This window comes from Carettochelys insculpta, chromosome 5 (genome assembly GCF_033958435.1).
Source record: "Carettochelys insculpta isolate YL-2023 chromosome 5, ASM3395843v1, whole genome shotgun sequence".
Lineage (NCBI taxonomy): Eukaryota > Metazoa > Chordata > Testudines > Carettochelyidae > Carettochelys > Carettochelys insculpta.
Window position 1 is genome coordinate 113,624,335 of NC_134141.1, and position 23,901 is coordinate 113,648,235.

A 23,901-nucleotide genomic window follows, 5' to 3' on the forward strand; every position below is an offset into this window, starting at 1 on the left:
ACTGCATATGGTAACAGACCAACCTTTGCATATGCACTATAATAGGAGGTTTGCTTTGCCTCACTGGTCAAAACTGATTTGCAGTTAAGGGTTGATTAATTTTCTTGACATGCCTAATGCTAGGATTTTCTAATATCATTCTTCTCTAAATGAAAAGTTTCTGCATTGTGAATTTTTGAACACTAACCAGAATCTCACGTGGGTCTTACGATAAATTAGTGCACTGACATTTAACTGTGCCAAAAGAAAACTTCATTTTTTCTAAGATGATGACTGAAATAGGATTTTGTATTAAAGATACAATCTGAAACTTTCATAGTTTACAACAGAAACAAAGTAGCATTCTCCAGATGTATCTCCATAGCCTTCTGATGTCAAAATGGAAGTTGGAATACAAAAATATAAAATTAATGCTGTTAACTAGGGGTCTGATTCAGCAAACACCCCTTCTAAATATTAAAACATTAACGCTCTGAATCTTTGTTTATTACAGTTCAGATTCAAAAGAGATTATTTAAGGATTCGGTAGTTCATGGAATACTCCCAGAAGCTCTCCTAATGGAAACTATTTTATTACTCCTTTCCAACAGACTATGTGATACGGATTCAAGTTAAAAATGTTCTGTCAGGACCACATGAAGATTCCTACTGCAGTCCATTAATGTAAATCAATAATAAACCCCAAATCATTTTAGCTTTCTACCCACTGGTTTTGCATCCGAACATAGATCAACAATATGACAAAAACTTCAAGCTACCACAACCAACAGGAGCACCCTTTCAAAAGAGAAAGTATTTTCTAGGCTAGAGAGTTAGAAATAAGAAAAAAAAACATCAAAAGATTGATCATTAAGTGCCGCTGAAATGTCAAACATCTTTTATTTCCCTCTAGTCCATGGGTGGGGAACCATTTTGGGCTGGGGCTCCTGACTCACAGAAAAACCAGTCAGGGGCCACATAAAAGTGACAAGCAAAAAAGAAATCCCCCAAACGCTCAGTGATGTGGCCCCTGACTGAGACACCTCACTCACTCCATGCTCCATCACCATGGACAGGAGGGTGGAAAAGAGGGGGACTGAGGTTCACGGCTTCCCCCAAGCCAGATTAACTACTTGGGTTGGGGGGAAGGGCAGACTAAAAATGGGAAGGGGTGTAGTGTGTGGGAGAGGGCCACTGGGAGCAGGTGTGGGGTCTGGGTGGGAGAGAAGGCGGAGGAGTGGGCTGGGGGTGGATGTCTGGGTCTGGGTGGGAGGGAGGGTGGAGGAGTGGGCTGGGGGCGGATGTCTGGGTGGGAGGGACGGTGGAGGAGTGGGCTGGGGGTGGATGTCTGGGTCTGGGTGGAAGGGGAGGTGGAGGAGTGGGCTGTGGATGGATGTCTGGGTCTGGGTGGGAGGGGGGTGGAGGAGTGGGCTGGGGATGGATGTCTGGGTCTGGGTGGGAGGGGGGATGGATGTCTGGGTGGGAGGGTGGAGGAGTGGGCTGGGGGTGGATGTCTGGGTGGGAGGGAGGGTGGAGGAGCGGGCTGTTTGGGTCTGGGCAGGAGTGGGGGCCAGGAGTGGGCTAGAATTCCAGCCAATCAGAACAGCAAGGGAAGCCTCTCTGCAGGCAGCGCTACAGAGCTGTTCCCCCAGCTGAGGGAGGGGAAGGAGGCACATCGTGGCCCAAAACCCTTCCTCCCCATCTCTGCTAGCTGCCAGAGCCCGTGGGCAGGGTCCGGCCCTGGCTTGCCTGATTTGGCCCAAGAGGCTCAAGGCTCCCTGCCTCCCACCCTGTCGCAAGCCAGATGCTGGGGAGAGGAGCCCTGAGCCTCAGGGTCCGGATCTGGACAGCGCCATTCCTGCTCTAGACATCAGAGTATATACGCACATATATAAGACAACATGAAATACTTTTTTATTATTATTCCTGTCCTTTAAGTCCTAAATTCATGTTCTTTCCCCACATTTTTCTGCAGATCTCTACAAAAATCCGAAAAAAATTATACATCTAGGTTCTGAGAACCTGCCCTCCAACTCATCCCTAACATAAAAATTCCTAAAGCTTAATGGAAGGGCTGCCAGAAATGTAACAGTGATGCTTCCACCAAGATGCTATAATCCTAAACCCTAATCCTGCAGCACCAACTCAGGCAAAGCTCCTATGGAAGTTAACAGAAGCTTTACCAGAGCAGCCCATTACTGCAAGACTGGATCTTTAATTTATGCATATTCTTTTGCACATCGCATCAAAACTTTAGAGTAACACAAATGTCCTCCTTTAAATCAGCACAAAACTTAATTAGCAGCCCCAGTGTGGATGATAAATACAGTGTGTTAATTTTTTTAAAAAAGCTGACAGCTGTAAAATCCTCTGGATGCAAAAGATCGTCCTTGATATTATAATGAAATAGATTTTCTCAGAGTCCTTTCAGCTTGCATTACACACAGATAAGGTAAATACTAATTCTTACTTTTCCAAAGGGTCGCTCATTTTTGCCAAATTCTTATGGAAACGTAAGGCTTGAATGTCCTGTGTCTCTATTTTAGGAGGTAAAAGCCCTTGAAGCCCGAGCATTTGTCTTTCCTTTAATGTAAAGGCCATGCCCTGAAAACACAAGGAGAAAGAGGTTTATTTTATTGATTTTTCATCAGCTAAAGTAGTTAGTTGTTTAAAATGTAAAAGTATCTACATTTATGACTATTCATTTCTTTGACACCCATCACTGTGGTTTCTAAGCACCTCACAAATTTTAATGATGTAAGCATCACTACACCAGTAAGAAGGAATCTGTATTCCTCCTTTACAGTTGGTGAAACTGGGTCATGGAGAAATAGTTCAGGTTCTTGGACAAATAATTTAAATTCGTGCCATGAAGAGACACAGAATCCAGGTCTCCTGCCTTCCATTCCTGTACTTTAATCATCTGCACATACATCCTCTAGAGTACTTTCTTCCTCTAAAACTGGTTTATACCCAAATGGAGATTTATTTGCAGACATGCTGAATTTTAAGATTTAAGTGGTATTTGCTTCTTGAAATATTCCTTTTGGAATATCGTTGTCTGGAATATTTCCCCGCACACTTCTGATAATTTATGCAGCCCAAAAGTTATTTGAGTTTTCCTTGCTCTGTTGGAATACATACCGTCTCACCCTGAAGCATTGCTTTTAGTTAAGAATCAAACTGATCTCTCAATCTCTACAACTATAATCACTTACTTACCAAAAAGCTTTGGTATCCTTCACTGGTTGACACAAATTAAGTTTACGAAGGGCAAAACAGATCTCAAATATCCTTAGTGGAACTAATCTCAGATGCATACAAATGTCTATGACACCTTATATATTTTACTTCTGAACAAGTAACTGATCTTCCTGTATTTCATTGAGAAAACTCTAACGTGAAATTTAAAGTATCTAATTGGCTGCACGTTGCTGTTTGGTAGGATACAACCCTCAGGCTGGTACACATAGTGATAGTAAATTATGTGTTGAAAGTACTTTTTTTTTCTGTTGGCTAGTCATTCCTGATTTCTGCAAATGTACTATTTTTTCCTCAAGTATTCAAATATTTTATGCAAACAAATTTTGATCTATAGTATACTTCTGAATTGTTCACCTTGACTAGTTGTCATTTTGTTATTTTAAAACTAACATCAGCATTTTTTCCTTTTTGCTCCCTATTATCAATGGAATAAGTCCAGAACCTGAAATTAACCAGCGAACAGTAACAATGCTTTCACCATATTTTAAGTCTTATAAAAGTAAACATACAAGAAGTCCTGTGGCACCTTATAGACAAACAGATATTTTGGAGCAAAAACTTGCGTGGGCAAAGACCCACTTCGTCAGATGTATGAGTGGGAGCTCCAGAGGAGGGTTTAAATATATGGGCTTATGAGGAGAGAGTCCCAGTCAAGAGGAGGGCCAGACATGACAAGGTCAGTTCAGTCACTGAGGATGCAGCCAATTATCAGCAGTTAATGTGAAGTTGTGAACATCAAGCGAGGAGAAACCAGTTCAATTCAGTCAGGGAGGATGTGGACCATTATCAGTAGCTAATGTGGAGGTGTGAACCTCAAGGGAGGAGAAACTACTTTTGTAATTGGCCAGCCACTCCCAGTCTCTGTTCAATCCTTGGTCGATGGTGTCAAATTTGCAAATTAATTGCAGCTCTGCCATTTTTCTTTGGAATCTGTTTTTGAAGTTTTTTTTATTGTAGGATGGTTTCTTTTAAATGTTACTGAGTGTCCAGGGGGACTGAAGTGTTCTCCTACAGGTTTTTGTATGTTACCATTCCTGATGTCTGATTTGTGTCCATTTATTCTTTTAAATAGAGATTGTCCAGTTTGGCCAATGTATATTGCAGTGGGGAACTGCTGGCACATGATGGCTTATATTATATTAGTAGATGTGCAGGTGAAAGATGGTGATGGTGAGGTTGATGTGGTTAGGTCCTGTGATGATATTGCTGGTGTAGCTATATGAACAGAGCTGGCACCAAGGTTTGTTGCAGGGATTGGTTCCAGGTTTAGAGTTACTGTGGTGTGGTCTGTAGTTGCTGGTGAGAATGTTTAAGGTTGGCAGGCTGTCTATAGGCAAGGACTGGCCTGTCTCCAAAGGTCTGTGAGAGTGAAGGATCATTGTCCAGGATGGGTTGTAGATCACTGATGATGAGCTGGAGAGGTTTTAGCTGGGGGCTGTATGTGATGGCCAATGGTGTTCTGTTGTCTTCCTTTTTGGGCCTGTCTTGTAGCAGGTGGCTTCTGGGTACACATCTCTGTTCACATATCTACACCAGTGATATCATCACAGGACCTAACCCTAGAATACCTTTTGCTGTGCTATGGTAGCCTGAACTAACGTATGCTTACAATGGTATTCCACCAATGAAAACTACATTATCTCTGTCAAAGTCCTTGATTAGGTCCCTTAAAACAATTTAATTCTGAATGAGCCCATAAATATTTAGTCATGACATGCTCTTAATCCCCCTCTGCGATTGGCCAATGAGCATAAGTTTTTGCTTCCTTAATGAAAAGTTAATGGCTTGTATGGTATATTTCCTTTTTTGCATACGCTTCATGTGCCTTTCTTGGTTCCCCCCGCCCTCTCTAGCCTATAACCATTCTTCAACCTATACAAGACCAGTGTTGCTTATGTTGTTGCAAAGTTAACATACTGGACTTTTTCTTTCAAACAACATTACAGTTTCTCACACTGTATATTTGAACAACATAAATCTTCACATTCAGAGATGCATCTTAATTTCTGGTCAATAGCTGGAGTATTGTGTCCTTGACTTCAGGGATCTATCCTACTTCATCTTTCTCCCCTCCTCCTCTCTCCCAGCCCCAAAAATCAGGATGTGGCCATATCCAGCCTAGGTCAGCACTATCTCTAGGGACCTGCTTCACTTGTTTTCTCTCACATGGAATGCTTTTTGACTACCCTTTCCTAATCTCACCTGCTCCTCCCTCACAATCTGGCAGCACACTGCTTACCTCCTTACAGGTGATGATCACCTGAAGTCCACAGGACCAGAGGGGCAATAGAAGCACAGAGTCACACACCTCTTAGAAGATGCTTGGCATGTTGCAGAACTCATTCCCTAGGGTCACTTTCTTTACATGACCATAGCCTCTATCCTCCTGTTCAGGTGTCCTTCTCCATTGCTATCTTACCTGACTTTCACTTACGTTGCTGTCCTAGTCCTCTTTCCAATTCAGAGATTTGACACTGTATGCTTACAGCAGGGAATGTCTTTTTCCTGTGTAAAGGGAGTCACCCAGTAGAGTGGGAAAACCACAGTCTAAATAGTGATTGACAAATATAGGCTGAACTGCTCTACTCCAGCATCCTGAGGACCTGATTGGTGCCGAATGAGAGATTTTGTTGGACAATGGAAGATTAATATTGTCTAGCAGCCTACTGTGCCTTACCACTTCCACTGCTTACTGGGCCCTGAGAAGACATTCAGTGGCAAATTACAGCTACATAACAGCACAGAACACTGAGAGCCAGGACTGGCGGCTGTAAACAAACTTTATGGGACCATGGGAATTGGCCACACACATGGTAACTGGTCGTCTGGACAACTAAAATCATGCCGGATTATGGGTGTTGACAGACAAGAGAGTTCCGTACTAGAGAGGTTCAACATGTGTTAACTATGCTTCTACCGATCATTATAGTATACTGCTTCAGAATCTCTCTCATCAGTACCTTGGGAAGCCACAAGCATGCCTGTGCGTTCTGTACTGTGCCTTCAATCCACAATCTCTTTGGCACAGGGACCTGTTCTTACTCTGGCCCTTCTGGCTGACGGCTCCTACGCTAAGCAGACGGTGCTGATCCTTACAACACTGTACTCATCCACTCATGTGAAGGTGACCGGGGGAACGGAATTTGGCAAGAGTGGCTGCTCTAACGTCATTGGGTAAGAAGGCTGAGTGTTTTTCAGTGTGAAAATGGAGGAAACTGATATGTGAGAATATATCAATGGCTTTTAAAATTGTTACCAGTGGTTCGGGGAATATATTTTGTGCCTCAACTAACAAATGCCCATGACCAATATTCCCTCTAATCTTTTCCATTTATGTGTGGATTTTTTTCCATCCATGGGCAGAATAAATATTTTATGTACATTGAGACCTGTGCAAATGTGCACCACCAGTAGAAACAAAAAAACTACCTGTGAGTGCTTCTACTGATCAGCTGGGTGCTATTTGAATATTGCCTGAGCAGCTGCAGAAGCACACAGATGACAGGGAACAATGCCTGTGACCATCTTCCCAAGCAAATATAAATGATTTTTTCTTAATTGTACTGCACCAGACTGCATAAGGCCTTCATTAAACTCTCATTTTCCAACCCTTGTATTTCTCCCAAAACTCATCTAACGCCCCCTTCGATTTAGTAGCATAATACCATAGTAAGCACTCAAATATTAAACCACTTCCATAATATTTTACTGCACATTAATTTACTGTAAAACATTTTCATTAAAAATAAATCTCAGCTGCACTTGTCAGAACAGATGACTAAAGTGCATTTTGTGATGAATGATGCATTCTGGTGTTGTGAACAAGCTGTTGCTTGGTTTCCCATAGCACTTCCCAACCTTAATGGGGCACTATAAGGATAAATCCATTTACAATTATGAAGCCTTTTGAAAACTATTAACGTAGAAAGCTAGGTATTATTTCTTTTAATTGTGCTTTGTTGTTTACTTGCTAAATCATGAAATTCATTGTTCCACAACTTGTCTCCAGCCATCATTGCAAATTAACAAGGTTCACACATGTGAATAAAACCTCTATTTTACACTGTACTGTTGTGACCATAGTTGACTGATCACATAAATGCAACACAGCATGCATTTCCAGTGATTTCCTTCCTGTCCCCACATTTTTAACTTAATTTAGTGATTGTGGAAAGTGCTGCATCGACAACAGAGATTGTTGCAGATTATACAAAACACCAACAACACTAGTACCAACTTTTCCCATCATCATACATCACACCCTGACACGAAGGTACGAGTTAATTTGGTCTCTGTCCAATGCTTGACCTCTACGGCGAGACGTGCAGCAAGGATGCCAATTGTTATTGTTAAATCTCGGTTTGCTCGGAATGAGACAGAAATCACAGATCTAATTTTTAAAGTCCATCACATAGCCATCAGAAAGCTTATAGTAATTCTCACTAATGATCTAGGCTAATACAAACCAGTCACTTAAATGCTGAAGTCTCTGTAAACCAGCACTGATCAACTGAGCCATCACACTGATTCGGCAAAGCTGAAAATCGCCAAGCTGGTCACTAGTACAATGTTCACATATTATTGCATCCAGACCGTGCACTGTTACTAAATTGCAGATACTTCGTTAAACTGCTGCTGTTCTAACCGAACAATCTTGGTTGGGTTTATTCTTCCTTGAAACATGCAGAGGCATCACACCTACAGATAATTCAGCTGCTTCAAGGTGCGTGACTGAATTAAGACAAATGAGCTGTAAGTCTGAATCCTACCTACATTTTTGACATCAAATACCTTCTCAAACAGAAAACAAGAGCAAGCTGAGGATTAAATAGCTGAACTTTTCTTTACATTTAGAACCCTTCAAGAACAGATGATAAACCCTCAACAAAACTGAGGCCATCAGTAAAATGTAGACAGTAGATTATTTGTGAGATTAAAAGCATAACCACCTACTAAACAATTATTGTCCTTGTTATTCTCCTGTCCTTTACCTCCCTGATCACTCAGTTTGTATTTATCTGTTGCCTCTTTCCTGATACTTAGATAATAAATTCTTTGGGGGCAGAGAGCATCTTTTTGCATCGCCTTTGTACACTGCCTGGGGCCCTAACCCATGACGGATAATACTATGCACTACCACAATACAAAAAGCAAATAACATCATTTATAATTGCCTGCAGTAAACACATATATATGATTAGGTATATTCCAATCAGGACAGAAGCTTACATGTTTTTACACAGCATTTAACTCTGACATAACAAAAGGTCTTCAAAGTCAATTAACTGTAATCGAGGTCCTTGTCATAAAAGAGTAAGAGACAGGTAGCCGTGTTAGTGCGTACTCCAACAAAGCAAAGCCACAGAAATGTAGCACTTTAAAGACTAACAAAATAATTTATTTGGTGATGAGCTTTCATGGGACAGACCCACTTCTTCAGATCAAGAAGTGGGTCTGCCCCACGAAAGCTCATCACTGAATAAATCATTTTGTTAGTCTTTAAAGTGCTACATTTCTGCGGCTTTGTTTTGTTGTCATAGAACGGTTCTCAAAGTCACACACCATGGAACAATGCAAAGATAGGTTCATGCAGTTACAGTATGTTCTGCAATTGTTTGGTTGACATATCAAGGCCATTACCATTTTGACCTTTTCTGGGCTGCCCTGACAATAGAGCTTGAAAGCTGGATTTTGAAACAAACAACTTCAATTAATTTATGCACTTGGCACCTGTGGGTACCAGTTTACAGCCACAAAGGTAAGAGCATATAAATTCTTGTGTCTGCCAAGCAGCGAAGCCGATCCAAGAGTTCTGGGGTGGGAAGTTCAAGGGTCACAAAAGGTGGGTTGTTGGGATCTGGCTCTGCCAGTTTCATCAGATGGTATCTTACAGCTTTTAATATGGCATTTAGTCCCCATTATTATGGGTTCCAATTCTTAAGTTCCATGTGTTCAGGGACATAAAATATTAAGTAACAGAAGCAACACAACTAGCGCCACCAACAAAAGATCCTACAATGAGAGGACAATTGCAGCTCTTTCACAGCAACGGATACTGAAATCTGTTGTTTATCCATACATTGGATGCAGTAGTGCAATTTTACCTCACACCACACCAGTCACTGGTCTTATTTCCACTCTAGCAAGACCATCTACATATTGAAAGGGAAAATCAATTTCCATCCCCAGTCAGACATTAATTTCTCTGCTGAGATGCTGAATAAATGACCTCAATTTATCACTTCTACTTGTTGCCTACAAGGCACTTGGTATCATGTAGTCGTTTCAAAAACCCACTCAAATGGGTGCGAGAAGCTAACACCCTTCTTCATAGGCTGAGAAGAGCCAGAATTGAACTAGTATCCAGAATGACTCATTTGTCTGACTAGTAACAGAGGAGTAGCCATGTTAGTCTGTACTCCAACACAACAGCAGAAACATAGCACTTTATCACCAAATGAATTATTTTGTTATTCTTTAAAGTGCTACATTTCTGCTGCTTTGTTTCATTGGTCTGAATCATTAAAAGCATGGACACGGTAAATAAGCATGGCAACAAACTTCTTCCTGTCAAATGTTGCGCCATTTGTCATAAAATCATCCTTCAAAAATAATACTTAGAAACTATTGCTACAAGCAATTGTACATTGTTTGCCTTTCTGACCACTGGTGCACTACCAGTGCTTGGAAAAGTGTGCATCCTTTGAAATAATTTCCACCTGTCGGCAAGAGAAGTCACAAGACTTGGTAACTAAACACACCGCACAATTCTCCTAACTCACACTCCACTCCCACTTCACTGTATACATGATTGTAGCAGCCACTGGAAGTCTCTATCTGTCTAGGTGTTTATACAACACTCAGCCCTAAGCATCGGACCACATTGCATAAACTCATGTAAGCTTCTGAACAAAGACATACATGCTTACTGTTGTCTCCTTTGAGAGGTAGTTAGGAGTCACTCTTTGTAACTCACTAATCTTTTCTCCACCAGTCCAGAAACAGCAGAGTAGTGATTTTTTTCCACTCCTATTGTGGGTAGAATACAACAAACAGATGGGTGTTCGGTTTTCCCCAAAACTGGTCAGGTTTGTGATCTCTCTCATCTCTTATGGATTGCAGTTCATACTTTGGATCAGCTGCCAAAAAGGCTATTTTCAGCTCCCACTACGCCCATGTTAACTCTTGAGAATTTTGTTGTCCTCCTGGATTGCAGCTGCCCTGGAAAATCTCCTTCGGCAATTCAGAGGTTCTTTTATGGGGTAAAATTCCTGCCTCACGCAAGGGGCCAGTACAATGCTGATGCACAGCTTAAATCCACTTAAACCCTGTTTCTGAGTAACATCAAGACCTTTTGTTGGCTCTCTTCGTATGAGGGTTTCCCACGGAAATGGATGATTACCAGTCCATGGCAACTATGAAAGACTTCAGAGTTAGAGGTTAACACTGTCGATCACTTGAAAGGGCAGGATTCAAAGTTGCTATCATAGACATAAGATATTGGTCTTGAGCTTTAGTGTTTCTTGAAATATAAAAATCAAACTGGAATCACACTCAATGAAAGCAAGAGAATAATCAAAGACAGGATTTCTAATTCATGACAGAGAATGGAAATTACGCATTAATATTTTACATCATTGGAAATCAGGGATTCGTAGGAGTGATAATACGAGAACGTCTTTGGTACTAGCCCTGAAATCACAGTTCTTAGATACTGAAGTCTACGTCACCATTGATCCTCCAGGCTTATATCTCTTTTTTGGCACTCACCTCACATCAGTGTAATTTTCAATCCCAGAACACGGTGTACAGCACTGCTACCAGCTGGAGAGAAGAGGTTTGATAAAAACACACTACTAACCTTGTTTGTTCTTGGATTTAACATCAGTGGCTTGCCTTTTTCTTTCGTGTGCACGGAGCGACATGCCAGAGAGCAGGGAGTGGCAGCTGCTCTTAACCGGGAGAGCATTTCTTATACTTCACCTGAAGTAAAGGAAATCAAAAAAGTTCACCTATAAAAACATACTTAACCACTTGTACACATTTCTGTGTCTAGCATGAAAGGGAGAAACACATCAGACAGGGTGAGCCTGGGGAGTGCTAGGATTATAACTACTGTAATAATATTTTGTGACAGCCAGTAAGAAGAAAAAGCAGAGTATCCCTGTAGAAGAGGAGACAGTGTCTCACAGCTGTGCTGATGTGTCCATACCATACTACACAGACCTTCTCACTTGGGTCTATATGCACACTGCAAAACAGCAGGGCTTGGACCCGAGTTTCAGTGAGACTTGGGCTCTGACTCACCTCCCAATCAGAGTCCTGAGACCTGGATCCTGAGCATTGTTCTCTGTAAGCTGACCACGTGGGCAACCACCTAGGAGAGATTCAGGTAACCCCCCACCCAGGTGATTAGCAAAGCACCCAGAGAAGCCCATGGCCAGCAGCATGTGTTTCTGTTGGTGGTACACATCTTCACATGCCTTGGTGCACATAACAAAATTTATTCCAATAATGGCTGGGAAAAAAAATCGAGGAAATATTGGTCCTAAGTGCTTGTTGGCCCAAGTCTGAGTGCCTACAAGTGGACACGTGGTGGTTGGGCTCAAAGCTGAGTCAGAGCCAGGGCTTAGTGTAGACTTACCCCGAGTCGACAGAACACTGGAAAACGATCAGGGGCCACAAATTACCTGATATCTGGGCCCTGTACTTAGAACAGAAAACAGCTGCTGGCCAATTTCAGCCAACAATGAACTTGCCACCAGTATAAACACCAAGGAGGAGAGAATTATTTAGGATAGTACTGAAAAGAACAATGTAGACTGAATGTCAGGGAAAATATCCCGGAAGATCTATATCTTGACCTCTGCAGTAGTCTCCCAAGGGAAATCATGGAACCTGTTACTTTGCATGTTTAAAAACAGTCTAAAGAAAAAACACATAAATCTAAAATACTCAATAAACAAGATAAATTAATATGTCCAGAGCCTTATTTTAGTCCTTAAAAAGTGGAGCTGTGCTGAGACACACGAGGGACATGCTTTTCTGCAGGGTGTCATTTTCCAGAGCCTTCCTCAAGGATCCTGTTAGTTTTACTTTACAAGCCTTGAGGCCGATCCGGTATAGTGCTGAATGGCCTCAGCCCCCCTCCGTGCAATTAGAGATTTTGGTTAGTTTGCAAGTTTTTGGGGGCAGGGGCTGCCATGTACACAATTACATCCTGGCCTGACAGGCCTCTAAGTGCCACCATACTATACATGGTCAATAACAACTGCAGCCCAGAATCCCCAAATCATAGAATCATAGAACAATAGAGCTGAAAGAGACCGAAAAAGCCAGCAAGTCCAGGCCCCTGCCCAAGGAAGGACCAAACCCATCAGATCAGCCCAGGCAGGGCTTTGTCCATTGTATCAGGAACTGTACAGGCTGAACCTCTCTAGTACACCCTTGGGACCTGACTGGTGCTGAAAGAGAGAATTTTCCAGACTATGGGAGGTCAACTTTGTCTAGCAGCATTACCAACACTTCTACTGCTTAAAGTAAATTACAGCTGAGTAACAGCACAGAGCACTGAGAGCCAGGACTGGTGGCTGGAAACAAATTTTATGGGACACCGGGAAACTCGGCCACACCGTGATAAGTGGTCATTTGTCTAAATGATATCAGGTCAGATTATGGATGTTGCTGGATGAGAGAGTGCCGGACTAGACAGGTCCAATCTGTGCAAACACACACACACATACACTCGAAAAGCCCAACCGAGGAAGGACGCAGGGTTGTTAATCCTCAGAAGCTCACAAGAAGTGGCCAGAGGTAGCAGATGTTTGTTATATTTTAACAGCAAATCCAGGCAGGGGCAATGCATGGGGTGGGGTCAGGAAGGGTCATGTACCCCCAAAATGCTGTAGGGAGAGGGCCAAGGGGCTAAAAGCAGCAGGCAGAGCCGGATGGTTTGTTAAACTGCTCCAAGCCCCAAGCTTTGGGGAGCCCCATGCGGCCCACGGGACTAATGGAGGGCCTGGCACTGGCAGTAGGGGGTCTCCCCATACTGCACTCATGGGTGGTGACAGGAAGCAGAGCAACCCAGCCCAGTCTGCTCCTCTCCCTCAGCTTCCAGATGCATTGCTCCATTTCCTGCTGCCAGTGAGCATGGGGAGGCGGGTCCAGCCCTTCTCCTAGGCCCCCTCACCCAAGCAATGTGGCCTGGGGAACTAGCAGGGGGCCCTGATTCAGGCTGCAGTGGTTGCCCCCCCCACCAGTGAAGTGGGGTGACCGGGCTCTAGCCCACTCTGCTCCCCCAGCTCCATTGCTGGGTAAAGGGCCTTGGGGAAGGGATGTAACCGCTCCCAAACTCACTGGTGGCAGGAAACAGAGCCTCACCTAGGAGCTGGAATGGAGCTGGCAGAGGCTGCCCACTACTGCCGGTGTGTGTGTGGGGGTCCCCTGCTGTCAGCACCAGAGCTCCGTCATTAGTCCACCCGGGCTGCATTGCTCGGGAGTGGACGGGGGTTGGGGAAAGAGGTGCGGGGGTAGGAGGGGGTCGGTAAGAGGCAGGGTCCTCCCCTGGCTAGATAACACAGGGAGGAGTCACACGGGGGCAGTACATGACAGGCACCCCCCTTGTGTCCCTTCCCAGCAGTTGCCATTCCCAGTCAAATACAGAGCCGGGTTAGCTCTCACATGCATCATCACAAGCACACACATTTGTTCAGTAACATGCTCACAAGAACAAAACTGCACAATAGGTGGCAGAGGGAGCCCCCAGCTCATAATTACTGGCACTCTGATTCCCTGACCTACTGACATGCCCAAATTCTAAACAAATTTAAGACTCTCAAAAGCAGTGGAAGTCATTTTTGACTAGTGAAACACTAACTGGTTTGGTTTTTTAAAACAACTTACAGGTGAATCACAAATTACATTAGGGAACAACATTAATCAAAACTAACTTTTCTGTGCCTGTTTAGTTTAAATTACTATGGTTAAACACAGCGATTTTCTTCTTCATAGTAACGTTGCAAAGCTGCATGAAGTCAATGCTCAGTTATAAACTTCTGAAAGACGCACCGTAATGTTTTGTTCAGAGTTACAGACATTTCGGAATTACAACCAACCTCTATTACCAATAAATCTGAGGTTCTGCTATAGCAGCTGTAACGTCTTTCAAAATTACCTAACCAGCTATTAAACTCTATTTGGTGGTAGAGAGGCACCATGAAGTATAATCTGATAACAGTTTCCTTGGAAAGTGTTTATAAGTATCTAAAAGGACCAGGAAAATTATCTCCCTCCCCTTCCCCCATTTTTGCATTTCTGTACTGCCCACGGTGTAGAGTTCACAACACAACATGATCAACCGACCAGTGAACATCACACCTCATTTGGAACAGAAGTATGAAATCAGGCAGCAGTAGAGACCAAAAAAAGCAAGTACAGTACAGTACAGTGTTAAATGTAAACTACTAACAAAATAAAGGGAAAGTTTAAAAAAAAGATTAGACAAGGTTAGGAACGCTGTTTCCGTGCCTGTTCAGTTTAAATTACTATGGTTAAATACAGCGATTTTCTTCTTCTTAGTAACATTTCAAAGCTGCATGAAGTCAATGCTCAGTTATAAACTTCTGAAAGACGCACTGTAATGTTTTGTTCAGAGTTACGGACATTTCAGAATTACAACCAACCTCTATTACCAATAAATCTGAGGTTCTACTATAGCAGAAAGCTACTCCTATACACACAGCAACTGTACTCTGTTTCTCAATCAATGCTCCTTTGTTTGCATGTACATACTTTTCACTTTAAGAAAGTGTGATCTGAAGCACATACGTGCAGTGAGATTGCTGCAAACTATATTTGGTTATTGTCTGTAGACAGAGCAATGGAAATTTTATTAGGATTTTAAAAAAAAAACCGCTTTTAACAGAGTAATTCCTCACTAACCCAGGTGGTGGTGGACAAAATACAGCTGGCCTGTCTTGAGTTAATGAGCAGTGCTGACAAAAATAACCTTGTGAAGAACAGGGCCTGAATTTATAAAATTAAATTTGTGCTATAACACTGCCATCGTTTGTGCCTGGCAAATTCAGCTTTGAATACAATTTAAATTGTGGCCACTTATTTGCCATTATTACACAGTTTCAAATCAATAAGCTGTACAAAATTATTTAAGATTGCAATGCAAAAGTAACACTTAATATACATCTCACCAACACTGGACGAGGCTGGTTTCAATTTGTCAATACTAAATTTCTTAAACAAGGAACTATAATTAAGACAAACAAACCACCCAGCCCCCCTCATGTAAATGAATTCCATTACCTCACTGCAGTGAACGAGCACTTGTGGGGGGAAAAAAAAAAACCAACAGTGCTCCCTTCCATCTTCGCATGCAGGAGATTTAATTCCAGATATTGTACAGCCCAATAAAACAGTGAGGGGCAACCTGGGCTAGCAAGTGGGCCACCTGAGTGATCCTCCTCCATCTCAGTGGACTGCAAGATTGTAACCAAGACAGTCTCCTTGTGCAGGGTAGTTCTGCTAACTGTACTCGCATACCTAGAATTTGAGGGGGGGGAGTTGTCAACTGAGCCATAGCAGCACTTGGAAAGGATGTGGCTCTCACAATGTTGCGGGCATTCAGCACGCACCTAAGCTCACATGTCCTGTCTTTATTATTTATTTATATATATTTTTAAAAATTTAAGGTTGAGTTTTTTGCCTTTTAATGTGTTTTGACCCACTAAAGTACAGGGCTACATCTGAGAGTTTTGTCAACAAACTGGGGTTTGTCTATATATATATATTTGTTTATATATTTATATATGTTTGTCTGTATATATTTGTTTATATATTTATATATATATATTTGGGTTTTTTTTATTATTCGTTTAATACTGTTAGGAAAAAAAACTATGTGGATGAAAGCCAACAGAATCTGGCAACCCTGCGCATGGGCAACCATAAATAAAATGCCTCGTGGGCCACACACAGAACCCAAATAGGCTGCATGCAGCCCACAGTCTGCAGGTTGCCCACCACTGCAATAAAATCTGATAAATCACTTTTTCTTTTTCCTGAACCCTCTTTTCCCCAGGTATCTTCTTACTTTCAATTTCATCCCATCTTTCTTCTCATTCCCCTAAACCGACCCGCCCTTGATCCATTTTCTTCAGTTCAGTTCCCCCCTTTACAGCTCATAAGGATTTTTGCATTTTAAAAGCAAAGACCTAAATCTTATTCCACAAATCTCTTTGGCTACGTGTACACTAGAACCATCCGTCAACAGATGTGTCTGTCAGAAGAGGTGTTCCAACAAAACATCTGTCAACAGATTGTGTCTACAAATCAAAGCGGATCTATATTTCGATCTGCTTTGTCGACAAAAGGGCCCCTTGGAGCATCTACAAAGTTTTTTCGTTGACAGTTTCTGTCTACAAAACACACATTGTGTGTAGACGCTCCATGAGTTTTGTCAACAAAACCCCAGTTTGTCCACAAAACTCTCAGATATAGCCCTGTACTTTAGTGGGTCAAAACACATTCAAAGGCAAAAAACTCAACCTTAAATTTTTAAAAATATATATAAAAGTCACAGTTATTTTCTATAAGGTCAGAGCTTCCAAATGACTCAACTGCGGGAATGGGTCTATATAAAATCACCCTTTGGATTTGAAGCACACCAGCTGTTCCAATGCAGAACAAGCACAAGGCAGTGCTAACCCCTTGTAGATCATTTGTAAGGGGCATCTGGAAAGTTTTGTAGAGGAGAGAGGGGGCGCTGGAATAATTTGTATCATGGGAGTGCTGAGAGCCACTGAACCAAATGGTAAATTTTGCACATAATGGAAACCTTGTAAGGCCAGGGTGTGCTGCAGTACCCCCCGGACCTCTACTCCCAGCACCTATGGTGTAGAGAGTTTTTAAAGAGAGACCTGAGTTGAAATGGTGATGTTTTGTTATATCAGAACCAGAAGAAGGAGGGAAGTCAATTGTGGAAAAATACATAAAAGGGAGGTCTAAAGGAAATGAAAACAGAGATTTAAGCAGAAGTGCTGTTAACAGGGACAAGAAGAGAAAACAGAAACGGAAAGAGGAATAAAAATGTTGTCTAAAACCTATGTCAGCGTAATCAAAACCAGACTTCTTTGTTTTACTTTCAGTAACTGATAGTAAGCAGTGGTTCTAACCAGAATTGTGACATACAGACAGTTTTGGTTCGATATAGCCAGTAATTTTTAGATGATATTGTTTATACTCTGTGTCACAATTTAACTGAGCCTACATTCTTCAGCGTATTGGATGTCTGTTTTTTGCAGCGGGGTATCTTATCAGAAGGCATCTGGCCAGTTTAAACTATAATTAGCACTGTACAAAGTGAACTTATCTAGAACAAATGTTTTTGTTAGTACAATTACGGATTAGTGAATTTCAAAGGCTACTTTTAGGAAAAAATATTCATTAGACGTTTAAAGGTACAGTTACATTCCCAGTTCAGTCATGTAGTTCATACAATCAATTAAAGCAATGTCTGCCTCAATTAACATTGAAGCTATCTGGGTCACAAATTACAGCTTTAATACTTAGTAATATGCTTCAGCAGATTTGCAATTTATGTTCAAGGGCTTTGCAGTTATCCCTCAGTTACTGTGTCAACTGTAATAAAAATAACATTACAAGTATTTCTTCACATACAAAATTTCAGAGTGCTGGGATAAGCAAACGAGTACATTTTCCCTCAAATATGCAGAATAGACTTAACAGTAACACGAATCGGTAATAAACATTTATTTTAAATATAGGGGATAACTCTTAATTTAAAGGTCTGAACTGGCCTTACAAAGCCTCCCCAGTTTCTAGAGGAAAACATGTTTTATTACCTAGCCCACCTTCAGCCAAACCAATGTTACGTCCCATATAACAGTAGAAATTGTTTCATGAATATGTACAGTCCTGAATCGTGGCTAAGCTCCTTCATTTTCAGATTAAACCAATTTTTACCAAAAAATTCCTGGTTCTTACAAAACGTATTTTTTTTAAACTTTCACCCAACTTTTGCATCACTCAAATCCAGAAAAGATAACTTGTTTTATAAAGAAAAAACAATACATTGCATTCAATACATGTAACACGATAATTCACGTGTGTGTATATACAAAGCTGCTTGTTGAAGTAAGACTATGTAACAGACTGACTCTAGAAGATACACACAATAAACAGGCACGCATGCAAGCTTGGAGATGAATGAGCGTACAAATGTAATGATGAATCTATAACCACCACCAGAGATGTCCCATGTGCAAGATGGCTCAGGGTGGCTGCCCTGGTTCCTTCACTTTGGGGTTGATTCCAGGGGGTTCAGGGCAGTCTGGGAGATTACTGGGGGGCCTGAGCAAGCAGCAGGGTTCAGGCGTGCCTCCCCGCACTCATCAGCTTCAGTGGGAGCCACGGGAAGCAGACCAAACCAGCTCCTTTGCTCTGCCATCTCCCTGATGGGTTGCTCCACTTCATCGGGCTGGCAGTAAGCCAACCAACCCAAGCCCAACCTGCTGTGCTCCCCAGAGCAACATGGCTGGGAGCTGGGCTCAGGGGAGCCGAGAGGGCTAAGGTTGGCTTGCTCCAACTCCTGCAACCACCGCGAGTGCAGGAGTAGCCCCACCCCTGCTGCTGGCTCCAGACCCCCGGTAAAAGCTCCCAGGTCCCATCGCTCGTGGGAGGGTGCTTGGGGAAGGTGTGCAATGGGAGCAGAGAGGGCAAATTGCAGGAATGGCACACATCCACTTAATTTACTTCCTTCCATTGTTACAGTTGAAATGGAAACCTCTGTTGCTATCTAACAGAATATTCCATGAGCGTCCATCAATGCACAGCATGCTTATGCCATGAGAATGGCCCTTTCTGTTAAAAGTGCAGGTTGAATCTCCCTGGTCTGGCACCCTCGGGACCTGACCAGTTCTGCAAAAGGCAGTTTGCCAGTCCAAGGGAAGTCAGGCCTCTGGGCTCTCCTGGGGAGCTCTCTCATAAAGAGTATGGGATGACTGCACAGCCAGCCAGCCAGCCAGGCTCACCTCCTGGCTGCAGCCTTTGGTCTCTGCTCCAGGGCTGCCAGCAGAGCTCCATTCTGGACCACCACCAGGGCTTCCTGACCCTGGCTGCTGGTCAGGCTCTGCTCTCAGCGTGCTGTTTCCTTTCCTCCTCCCCACCAGCTGCCAGCAGGGTTTCACTCCTGGCTGGTCTTAGTCTGCTCCTGGCCCGCCAGTAAGCTCTGTTGCTGGAGCTCTCTGGTCCAGCACCATCCATGGTCCTGTTGCCGGACCAGAGAGTCCCATTGTGGTTGGTGCTGGGAAAACACAGAACAAAAAGGACATCCTCTGTTGCAAAGAGTGTAAAGTTTGCAGTTTCATCACATTCTTGATTTATATGAGACAACCTTCTAGATTCCTGGGAGGTATAAGCGAGCAGGCCCATATGACACCAGTGTATGTTATTTCCAAGGAGTCGCAACAAGCAGAGAAGGCTCTTATGTATTAAAAACTGAGCATACCGAGCTCATGATCACAAACATTTACATATGCACAGCGCTTTTCTTGTAAAAGTAAAAAAAAAAAAAAAGAGAGAAACCAGTATGGCTCCTCATCTCCTCTGCCCCCACCACCAGCCAGTTCCTGCAACTGGGGCTGCCAGAGGGGCAGTGAGGCCTCCAGCAGTCCCACAGCTGGGAACTGGCTGGGGCGCTGATCCCTGCCGGCAGCCCCAGCCACAGGAACCCTGGTGAGGAGGCACCACAAAAAAATCTCTGCAAATGCACATCAATAAAGCAGATAGTCAATTGTCAATAATCTTATACCAACATTTTTCTGGAACAGAATAATCCTTCTGCCATGGCTTGATCCATATGTTAAGTGCAGCAGAGTTTCCTTTAAATAACTACTGGGTTGATGCTATTACTTGACTTTCTCAGTATTACTTATACAGACCACAATAATCTAAATGTACATTGTAATAACAACATGCAATCCAATAAGATTATATATATGGAGATACACATCTCATAGAACTGGAAGGGATCTTGGGAGGTCATTGAGTCCAGTCCCCTGCCCTCTCGGCAGGACCAAGCACCATCCCCACTCTTTTTTTTAAATCTATTTTGCCCCAGATCCCTAAATGGCCCCCTCAAGGATTGAATAGGTCAATGTTCAAACCACTGAGTTACCTCTCCCCACAAAAGCCACCTGCCTCTCAGCTAAAACTGTAAAGAAAACAGTGGCATTTCAAATCATCACCACATTTCTTTTACTAGATAGACAACAACAGGTCTAACAAAGGCTTGCAGATGTTAATTCTAAAAATATCAACCAGCCTAACATTTTCCTACTCAAATACTGTGCCAGCATGTTTACTAATTATGAACTTTTGCTTTCAGGGCTTTATGGCTCTGCCATAAAAATTCACTCCAGGTTGAATATCAGCACACAAACTGTCAGCTTCAGGGCAGTACTTCAGATATGTAAGCAGTCCCTAACTGCTCTGTCTTTTCCCAGGGGTCTGACTCACAAGATTTCTATTTAGGGCAGCAAAGTCTTGCAAGTGATTAGTTCATCATTTTCATCCTTACTTTGCTACTTTGGAAAACCAACCTGTGAATAACTGACTCATTTTACTGTGTAAACGACATACCCCTTGTTTCCTTTTCCAAAAAGATTAAGTTGTTGTCAGTGAACCCGCCTGCCTGAGACCTACACACCCTTCCTGGCTGAGCAGAGGGAGTATTAGATACCAGCGAGAGGTACAGAAGATTGTACACAGCTCCCACCATTACTCAAAAGGTTTAATCTCAAGAGGTGGAGTTTGAATGGAATAGTTTGCAGGAAGCGCTGCGAGAACAAAGCCTTTGTAGGCAGGATGAATGGGAGATGAAGGAGGAATAATTTTCAGTGGAATCGAACTGTAGAACCAATTTGCTATGCAAAGGCATCTTGTGAGTCAGGAAGTAAAGCAATCCTGAGGCAGGGATGGGTTACCAGTAGCAAGACACACACAACTCACATCATCCCACATCAGTGTGAGCATGGCCTACAGATGTAGCAGCCACGTCCCTGTGGTAACAGGGCAGAGCAGACAGAGCAAGCGCACAAACCGGGTTTATTAGATCAGAACTGCTAAGTGCTCCCCATAAAATGCTGGTGTTTGTGCAGCCTGTGACTGCAGTAGCAGCCCAGGCTTCAGTTTCATTTTAATCTTGTCCACAGCCTGAACCACACACACACACACCAGGGAGCGCACATAACACCAGAACACTCCTAAGAAGGAAGCGATTCAGGAAGGAAATGACCACGAAACCAGTCTCACACAACATGTCCCCGAATGGGGCCATTAAACAGTTATAATGCTCTTAATGCTGAAATGGAAAATAGTTACCAGCTGCTACCTCTTCCTCCTGCAGGATGCTACCCCAGGATTTCAACCTGCCTCTGGCTCTGCACCAGCCAGCAGCTTTCCTGTGCCAGAGACCCTTCCCCCTCGTTGCCGAGCCCAGAATGAAGCAGGCGGGGCACAGCCAGAGAGCGACACTCCAGAGGGCGGGGCATTCCCTCTGACTGACAGCTCAACTCAACTAGTGAGAGGCGGTGGATGGACGACGTTCTTCTAATCGGCTCCCGCTGCAACCGGCAGGGGGGTGGGGCTGAGGGAGAGAGGAGAGAACAGCTGAAGATGCTAATAAGGCCAATAGGGACAGCCAATCAGCACGGAGCGGGAGGGCAAAGCTGTTCCAGCCCCTGGTCCACGATGAGCTGGGCTCAGTGAGGAGGGGCTGGTGGCAGAGATGGGGGGGCAGGAAGAGGGTGAGGATAATGGGGTGAAGCAGGAGTTATGGGGTGATTACAGGGAGACTGAGGTGGTGGAAATGGGGCAGTGGAGGGGGATCTGTAGCCTGACGGGGTGCAGGAGCTATGAGGTGGGGCACTGGAGATGCAGGGCCAGGCACAGAGCAGCTGGTAGGGTGCTAACCGCATCGCTTGTGGGGGGAGGCTGACAAGTGCTGCCCTCAAACAGTCCCCGAGTGTGGGGTGCCCTGAGGCAATGAGGGGCACAGCTGCATTAGTCAGGCCAGGAACTGAAAGTGCTGTGGGATCCCGGCCATTAATAAACACAATGCTTCCCTTTGTTTCTGAGCTAAATCATTGTCAACGATGCTGTGACAGGACTCCAGAGTAAACAAGGGGCTTTTGAGAGGTCAGGGCGTGAAGACTGTCTGGGTTCATCCAAACCATCACAGCTCTGGACAAAAGTAAGGCTGCAGGTTGGTTGCAGAAGTCACAAGTTGCCCCCCTTCTGCCCCCAAACAGAGACCCCAGGCAAGAATGGAGGAAGTGACACAGAGCTGCTTCTCTGGCCAGGACGCCCCCCTCCTGGATCCTAGGACTGCTTGGCATCCCCTTCTATGTGTGCTGGGTGCCCAATATGGTCAGGTTTGCCCAGTTTCGTATACAACAGTGGATGCCCTGGGGCCAGTGCAAGGGAGGAGGGGAGGGTGTGGAGGAAAGGAGGTGAGGTGGAAGTGTGTGGCAGGAAAGGGGATGAGAGAGGGCAGCAGGAAGAGAAGGGGATAGGGAGTCGGGAGGGAGGGCAATATGGGCAGTGGGGAACAGAGAAGGGATGTGGAATAGAAGGAGCTAGGAGAAGGGGAAGGGAAGTGGGAGCCCTTCATGCAGCCTCCACACAGCAGAAGCAGCATCTGGAGCTCTCCTGTTAAGCTGGCCCATCCCCACTCCCAGCACTGACAGCCCACCTTCTGCAGGTACGCGTGCTCCAGGTGCCCCCTCTTGGGCCCCCCAGCATCCTCTAGTGCCCCCAGTGTACAGACACCCCTCCAGCACCATTCATAAACATCCTCCAACTCCTCGACCCTCTCTTCGTGCCATGTCCTCTATTTGGGAACTTGAAATACAGTAACACTGAGCTCCTTCAGGGCAGAGGCAAGCATAGGAACAGAACTAAGGGAGCAGGCAGTGGTGCAGAACTCCCAGGTATTAGCTGATGGCCCTGTTCACCCACACATCCGGGCCTCTAGCTGCTTCCCCCTGTGGCCAGGGTCCTGGCAACCAGTCCCAAACCCATGGGTCTTGGCTGCTGGCCCTCAAGCTCCAGTGGTCCTAGCCCCACGGCTGCCCTAGCTCGTTTACATCACCCAACTATCATGTGTTCCCATGCCACTGGAGGCAAGAAGGGGTCAAGGGCACAGTTCAGAGAGGTGCCACCTGCCCTGCCTGGGAAGCCCTTGTTCATGCAGAGGCAGCCAGTGTGGGAAGCAGGGCAAGGAGGGCTACAAGATAGCCAACCAGAGCCCAGCTCCCACAGCATAGGGAACCAAGGACACCTGAGCAGGCCAGGTGATTCCCACAGCTTCCCATCTCCAGCTCCTGGCAGAAGGTGACAGGTTTCAGACTTTGGGGAGGTGCACCCCACAGCTGGAAAATTTCTGTGAGGCAGAAATTTTAGGGAGGGGTATGTGACTCCACATCTCTCTCTCTTTCTCTCTCTCTCTCTCACACACACACGCACACGCACACGCTGCTTCTGAGGGTTGTAAATATGATTGCTTGCTCCGGACTCTAAAATGTTTAGTTATGGTTCAGGCTAGAAGGCAGCACATGTAACACA

General features: G+C 44.1%; 1 protein-coding gene across 2 annotated transcripts in view; it reads right to left on the minus strand.

Moving 5' to 3' along the window:
• Positions 1 to 21,768, minus strand: part of ME2 (malic enzyme 2) — a 40,444-nt gene extending 18,676 nt beyond the window's left edge. Inside the window, exons 1-3 of one of the 2 annotated variants that reach the window (XM_074995782.1) lie at positions 21,668 to 21,768; positions 11,105 to 11,226; positions 2,450 to 2,583 (exon numbers count right to left, since the gene is read on the minus strand). In XM_074995782.1, the coding sequence (XP_074851883.1) occupies positions 2,450 to 2,583; positions 11,105 to 11,212 (242 nt within the window). In that variant the 5' untranslated portion in view covers positions 11,213 to 11,226; positions 21,668 to 21,768. Of the gene's footprint in view, positions 1 to 2,449; positions 2,584 to 11,104; positions 11,227 to 21,657 lie in introns of both variants that reach the window. The other variant, XM_074995781.1, reaches the window with a different exon arrangement.
• Positions 21,769 to 23,901: the final 2,133 nt, after the last annotated feature.